The following is a 7,225-nucleotide window of genomic DNA, read 5'->3' as shown; positions in this document are numbered from 1 at the left end:
TACACTGAATCGAAGCGTTTGATATTGTTTTATTTGATGTTAAATTCAACTTGTTCATTGTTTACATGGTGTGTGGTGGAGGTTTTCCAAACAAAATAAAAATAAGGCAACAAGCGAGAACAGCAAATTTTCAACTAGCGATCCGAGCACTACACGATAACACAACAAGATGGGGGATCTCTCAAAACACATGTTTTTATCGCTAGTCTGGCAGGAACTAAGTCCTATTTTGGAAGAGTCCGCTGACCTAAGGGCAGTCGGCAACATAGCCACCCCTGTATACGACTTTAGTCTATACACTACATTCGGCCTCCTCAAGAAGGCAAAGCTTGATGACTGACTTGAATGTTCCTTGTTTCGTCTGGACTTCAACGGTGCGAATGAGGCCATCATTTCCTGGGAATGCCGTGTGGCAGATGGAATCTGCCACACCGTACGTTATCCTCAACTACCAATACCAGGTCCCCAATTTGAACATCAGTTTGAGACCCAGTTCTCCACTTCTTCCGGTCAGTAAGTGCAGGCACATAGGCATGAAGCCATCTTCTCCAGAAGTGGTCGGTGAGCGTCTGGGCTTGTCTCCATCGCTTTCTGGAACACAAATCTCTCTCATCAAAGACGTTAGGAGGCACGTGCGGGCTATTTCTTCCAATCAGGAAATGGTTACGAGTGATTGCTTCAGGGTCCTGAGGATCAGTCTCAGTCTCAGTCTCTGCCATGAATGTGAGCAGGGTTTCATCATTCACCAATTGGCCATTCAGAATGATCTTCAGAGCTTTCTTGGCTAATTTGACAAGTCTCTCCCAGACTCCCCCAAAATGGGGAGCAGAAGGGGGGTTGAAGAACCACTGAATTCCGTATTGTGACAGCGTGTCTGAGATCTACAATAATCGTCACAAATCGTTGAAACAGACACCGTTTCTCTCGAATTTTCTGGTAAAATCCTGACATTTCTACGTCACACTGTTTCCCCCCCCCCCGAAATGTGCCTTCTCCCTCCCCAATGCTGAGCCACGCGTGTTTTGAAGCACTGAAACCACTGTGATACCCAAATCAACATTGGGGAAGGGGAAACAGACACAAATGTTTCAAGATTTTTGACGAGTATTGTATTTAGTCTGAAGAGAGGAAAGAATAACAGTTTCTGTTCAAGACGAATTTTTCGATCATTGATGGAATATACCTGCTTGGTTCGCGCACAGATGAGAAAGAGAAATTTAGGATGTCGGATTATTGTTCAGTTATATTTGAAAATAAAAGGAAAAGATAAAAATAAGGGAATTTAAAGCAATGTGTTACACATACAGGCAGTAATTAAGACATGCGGAAAATGTGAGGTCGCTGATGATCACTTCACTTTCTGCATTCTGAAGATATATATTCCCACTTTTGAAAAGGGGAATGATATGTACCTAAGCTGATTAGATTTTCTCACCGCGATAAATAAGGGCATGTCTGTTGCTAAATGTCTTTGCTATTCAAGAAACGCGGACTGTATATTAAGGTAAGGTGGCGGGTCTTCAATCTCTTCCATCAAATACCCGAGGAACAGCAGAAGTCAGTCCCCCGGTGTGGAAAATGTTTTAGTCGACTTATTTTCTCACAACACGACTAATTCAATCACGACTGATCTTATGTAAATATCGCCGAGTTTGTTGACATTTATCTTTACCATGGCTTAAGTGTCACACGATTCACCATGGTGTTTGGAAAACTCTTTGCCTTTTTTAGGAACCAAAAAACTAAAGCTACTGCATCTACAAGTGTTTTAAGTGATAGAACAGATCACGGAACATGCACCTTAGGGATAATTTTCTTGATTAAGCTATTCAATAAGGCTATTTGTAGGGCTTCACCATGGTGAACCGATAGTTCTTAAAGTCTATGGTAGTATAATTACTTTACTTTAGAACACAGTGGTGAATCGTTGAGTTTCAGTGCTAAGAAGGTCGACTGGTCGTTACAACAAATGATCTCTTTTAATAATGTAATTTTCTACAAAGTTGGCTTATCTTTGTACATAGAACTGTTCAGATTATAGAAAGAGAAGGAAAAGGTTCCGTGTTCCTTTGACACCTTTGTGTAGTTATTTGAGATAAGGACTATGAGGCAATGTACTTCACTATTCTTTCTCAGGAGCTCCAAGAGAAATAATATCACAATGAATAGCGAATCAATTTCATACAATGACCAGAAAAAGTCATTCTGCTGTGTAAAAATCGCTAAACGTCGTCTTGATGGCCATCGGAGCAATTCTCACCCCCTTTTGTTTGAAATATGCAACACCACCCCTCTCCCCTTATTTTTGGCGTATAGTGCAATAGTTATTATTGTCTCTGAAAGTTTACACTTTGCGAGAAGAAATCTCGCGCAGTTATCCACAAAATGGAAATAGTGGTATTTCTTTAATATTTTTCTACGCTTCCCCTCATTTCTAATAACCATATCAATTCGTTTCGGCATAGAGCGTATGAAATTGTTCACAGTTATGTTACCCGTCCACGCCCTCCAGACGCTAAGACAATACTCGTCACAAATCGTTGAAACAGACACCGTTTCTCTCGAATTTTCTGGAAAAATCCTGACATTTCTACTTCACACTGTTTCCCCCCCCCCCCGAAATGTGCCTTCTCCCTCCCCAATGTTGAGCCACGCGTGTTTTGAAGCACTGAAACCACTGTGATACCCAAATCAACATTGGGGAAGGGGAAACAGACACAAGTGTTTCAAGATTTTTGACGAGTATTGTAGGCCTGTTACATTCTATCAAGGCACCCCTTAAGCTCTTGTTCAGCCCCATCGAAATTGGTTCCGTTGTCGCTGTAGATGTTTCTCGGTTTTCCTCTTCTAGCCATCATTCTTCTCAGTGCCATGAAAAAGATATCTGTTTCGAGCGAGTGAGCAACTTCTAAGTGTACCGCCCTTGTCACAAGGCAGGTGAACAGACAACAATACCGCTTTACTGTGGACCTTCTTTCTTTAACTAGCAACGGTACAAAATAATCCACACCAGTGTTGTAAAAAAGTTGGGGTGAATGCGTTGAAGTAGGCTTGCCATCAGCTGTGGATCTGGTTTGGCATTGTGTTTTCTGCAAACATGGCATGACTTGGCTATTTTCTTGAGAGCAGATCTCACTTTGGGGATCCAATACCGTTGCTGCAACTCAGCAAGGATATGCTCTACTCAAGAGTGGTTCAGTCTCTGATGTAAGTTTAACAAGATCAAAGGATCAATGTCATGCCTCTTAGGAAGAATAGCAGGATGTTTGGCTTGATATGGAATTGGCGCATGTTTCAGTCGCCCCCGACGTGCAAGATGCCCTTCTCGTTGGTGTAAGGGTACAGGGATCTAAGGTCACTGCTGCAGTGTATCTCCTTTCCTGCGGCAAACCGACCCAGGCTTTCGGAGTAGGCTTGAGCTTGGGCCCTCTTAATCCAGAATTCTTCAGCCCTTACTAGCTCTTTAACAGATAAGGGTCCTTTAGTAACCTTCACATGTTCATTCCTGAGACGACAGCTTGTCACAAACCGAAATACCCATGCAGTAACTCGTGTCAGGTGGGTCCATGAAGAGGTCTTCTTAGGGTCCAGAAACTCATGGTTGACTTCAGAACTGAGACGCAACCAGGCTTCACTTTTAACTTCAGGATCATTGTCAGTTAGAGGTTGGCAGATAACTTAGTTTGGCCATCAGTCCTCACCCTGCAAAAGAAAGTCTGGGCCGTTAATCCACCGGCTGTCTTGAAGAAGGTCTTGAGCAGAAAGACCTCTTGAACAATTGTCAGCAACATTGAGGCGTCCAGGGACATGCCGCCAGGCCGCAGGATCAGACACTTTAAGTAATTTGGCTGGGCATCACATGTAGTTCTTTCTGGATGGTCTGACTCATTCTAAGTGCCATTACAGCGGCTTTCCAGTCGTGGAATCGTCAGGGGCTTAATCGGAGCAAACCTGACAGAGAGCAAAAACCGCTGATTGGCTAGAGGATAATGACGTAAAATGGCTTGTTTTGCATTACTCCGCCTGCGCCAAAAAGAGATCTTCGAAGTGAAAATTCGAAGCGAACGAAAACTGCAAGACTTGTACACAAACAAATAATCAGTTATAACAAGAAATCGTAGCCAGAAGAATTGAAGGCTCGTTTACTTTACTTCAAAAGTAAGGACGTGGATTGGCTTTAATACTCCTTCAGTTGTTTTGCACTCTGTGCATTTTCCTAACATGGAGCGTCAGGCCGCCGGCAGATTTACAGATTTTTGTACGAACTGGCAATGGAAATCTTCTTTTCTCTGTGGTTGGGTAGTTGCTGTTGCTGTTGCTGTTGCTGTTGCCCACTAAAGGCTTCTGCCTTGAATGTACGTATCTGGGTAACAAGTTAATGGGCTGGCCATCTTGTTTCATGGCCCTTGCACGCTCGTACAACTTCGACTTCAAGGAATCGACTTTGCTTCCTTGTTGATCGCTTTCACCCGTGTCTTCGAAGTTATCGGGGTCGTCGTCATCATCTTCGTTGTCACTTTCCTCGTCGCTATCGTCGTCTCTGTTGATCTCATCGCCCACCAAATACCTATAAAGAGAGGACGGATAATGAATTTGTGGCTTTTGATAGTAAAAACCGAGCCTTCTGACAGTTTGTGCGTAGCTTTGATGTCTTTCAAAATCTTTTTTTAACTAACCTATTCATCGCCGTGGAAAGCCCTCTTATTCTGTCTTTAAGCAGAGGATGGCAAATAGGGCACAAACGTGCACGGTCTGCATTTGACGCACTCCGACCAAGGTCGCTACATGTATCTCTCAAGCATTCGGTGTGAAAAGAGTGGCCACAGTTTAATCGTTTGTAGTCCACTGCTTGCTGTCTTTGGCAGTCACGCAAATCACAACACACCGTCGGGTCCGGTTCATTTCCAAGAAAGGAATACCCCAGAGGAAGCGATCGCTGGTCCATTGTTGCAGCAACAGCTGGGAAATAGTATGGCTGAAAGACAAGGTATTATCGTGCATTAAATATTGTCTATAGTCAACACATCATTTGCTTGTTTTCAACGTCTTCTTAAAGTGGAAAGCTAAGCTACTGAATGAAAAGTTACATTTTTATCCTTATAAAAGATTTTTCTAGGCCGCAATCGGTACATGTAGCTCGGTTCATTCGAACAATTGTATAGTGTTGCTTGTCCTTTACAGTGGTTCTTCTCATTATTATTCATTTTTTTTAAAATGAACTTCAGCCAGCTTGAGTAAAATTGTTTAATGAAGTTAACACCTGAAATTTACGATTTCCACGTGGGACTTTCGCTGTTTGGCCAAGCGTCATCCATACATTAGAGAAAATTTCAAACAGGAACTCAGGTGATTTTAATGCCATCTCTGCTACGTCTTTGTTACTGCATCCTCGTAAGTAGTTTGGTGAAAACCATTCCATAAAATCAGCGTCGAAGCGTCTTCCACTTAGTGCATGGGCAATCGTGTTTATCAGTTGTGGAACAGCCCAAATAGGTACATTACTGTAACAGAGTAATCAATAATATAACTCTTATTTTATTACTGTAGTAACTTTGTGGACAATGTCTCAAATATCTAATTTTTTCATTGCAAGCTCCTTATTGGTTAGTAAGCTACAAGAGCAAACTTTAAGCAAAGACTTTTATCAAAGGGTCTCAAGGACCTAAAAGACAATTACCAAAGCAAAAGTCAACTTAAAAACAGTGAATACTTCTGTGTTAGATATTCTTTATCATTTGTATCTTTCCTAGTTAAATTTAATTTAAGTAATTTCCTAGTTAAAGTTTAATATTTTTCCTACCGTCGTAATATGGAATGGAGTATCTCAATTTTCTTCTCAGTAAAAACTTGCAGGAAGTCTTGCATCTTTTCTCCAAGGTCTGTATTGTCTGATACATGGAACAGAAGATCACTCAACTGAGTTAAGGTTGCCTTGTCATAGTTTCTACGTCTGAAGTTGATGAAGATCATGGAAGCCCTCAGCATGGACTGCATCCAGCTGTCAAAGTTTCCACCACGAAAGAATACAGTGTAGTAGTACGTATTGAAGCATGTTATCTCATCGAGTAGGTTAACCAACATTAGGTACTGTGGATCTTTACTTGAACCAAACAAATCCAAGACCACATCGCGAACTATCATCCAGCCTCCAAATGCAAGTGGTGATGCTAAAGAAATTTTTTCAGATTTTGGCTTCTTGGGAAATCTCTTGTTTCTAAAAATTTAGTAAATATAATAATCATTATTTTTGTGACCTCATGATAACTGACAGCTTCTCCCAACCTACAGGTGTACGAAGCTGAAGTATACTGCTTTTGATTTCTTATGTTTCTCTAAATTTGACCAACCTTCCAATAGAGCTTTATATAACTTCTCAAAAACAGGCCAGAACACTTGAATGGTTGACTCCTCTGCATGAAGAGATACATGAATGGACCCTGCCATGGAATCATTAATGGTGTTTTTCTCTGTGATGATCCATTTGGCCACTGTATTATGTAGATTATAAGAAAAAAAGGTGGTTTAATGCTACTGCAGTATAATAGGTTTATTTCAGGAAGGCATGAATGTATTGTTATCAGCCCTAATCAATGTTATTAAGTGTTAAAAATTATTTCTTATGTGCTTGGAGGACACCACTCCATGGACTAGATTCTTTGGCTTTTGTTTTGTCTTTTTATACAGATTATTTTTTTATTCATCAGACTAATGTTTTGTTCCCCTTTTCATCTTTTTAGTGCTTTTGTTTTATTTTGCTCTTTGCTTCTGTATTTTTTTTACATCCAAGTAGCTACCTCTGCAACTAGCTTTTTATTGTATTTCCAGGTGGGGTAGTCACCAGTCACAACCAGTTGGAATTCTTTCATGTATTCCTCAAGCTCAGGACACACTCCTAGTGTGTGTTCAAGGGCTGCTGCATAATCATTCTTGCTGTGGAGAGACTGCTGGAACTCATCAAGCAACCATGACGTTCTTAAACTTTCCATTTCATGCCTCTCTGCATCCCAGTAGACCCATGGTAATTGAAAGCAAGTTATTGAGAGCAAGTGAATAAAATGTTGTTACTATACGTTTATTGTATAGCTTGATTTGAATATTTTTTATTCTACTTGCATGTACTTGCTAACCTTCAAAAGCTTAAAATTTTTATTTTGAAAATGTAGCAGTATTAAAAAGTTCAGTTTTTTTTTGTTTTCAGAAATTTGTCAACTATTCTACAGTCACA

The 7,225-nt window shown here is 40.8% G+C and overlaps 1 protein-coding gene and 1 long non-coding RNA gene across 3 annotated transcripts in view; one reads left to right on the top strand and one right to left on the bottom strand.

Moving 5' to 3' along the window:
• Window positions 1-389: 389 nt before the first annotated feature.
• On the bottom strand, window positions 390-4,684 carry LOC138053384 (uncharacterized). Its single transcript, XM_068900030.1, has 3 exons — window positions 4,677-4,684; window positions 4,267-4,567; window positions 390-881 (listed from the first exon to the last, which is right to left on the bottom strand). The coding sequence occupies exons 1-3, from the start codon at window positions 4,682-4,684 to the stop codon at window positions 390-392; spliced, it is 801 nt and encodes a 266-aa protein (XP_068756131.1).
• Window positions 4,685-4,711: 27 nt separating this feature from the next.
• The window catches only part of LOC138050352 (uncharacterized), a 2,951-nt gene continuing 437 nt past the window's right edge, over window positions 4,712-7,225 (top strand). Inside the window, exons 1-3 of one of the 2 annotated variants that reach the window (XR_011132584.1) lie at window positions 4,712-4,987; window positions 5,878-6,036; window positions 6,826-7,018. This is a non-coding gene — a long non-coding RNA (uncharacterized lncRNA). Of the gene's footprint in view, window positions 4,988-5,877; window positions 6,037-6,825; window positions 7,047-7,225 lie in introns of both variants that reach the window. The other variant, XR_011132585.1, reaches the window with a different exon arrangement.

This window comes from Montipora capricornis, chromosome 6 (assembly GCF_036669925.1).
Source record: "Montipora capricornis isolate CH-2021 chromosome 6, ASM3666992v2, whole genome shotgun sequence".
NCBI classification, from domain to species: Eukaryota; Metazoa; Cnidaria; class Anthozoa; order Scleractinia; family Acroporidae; genus Montipora; species Montipora capricornis.
Note: the sequence above shows the minus strand (reverse complement) of the source record. Positions and strands in the feature narration are given on the sequence as shown.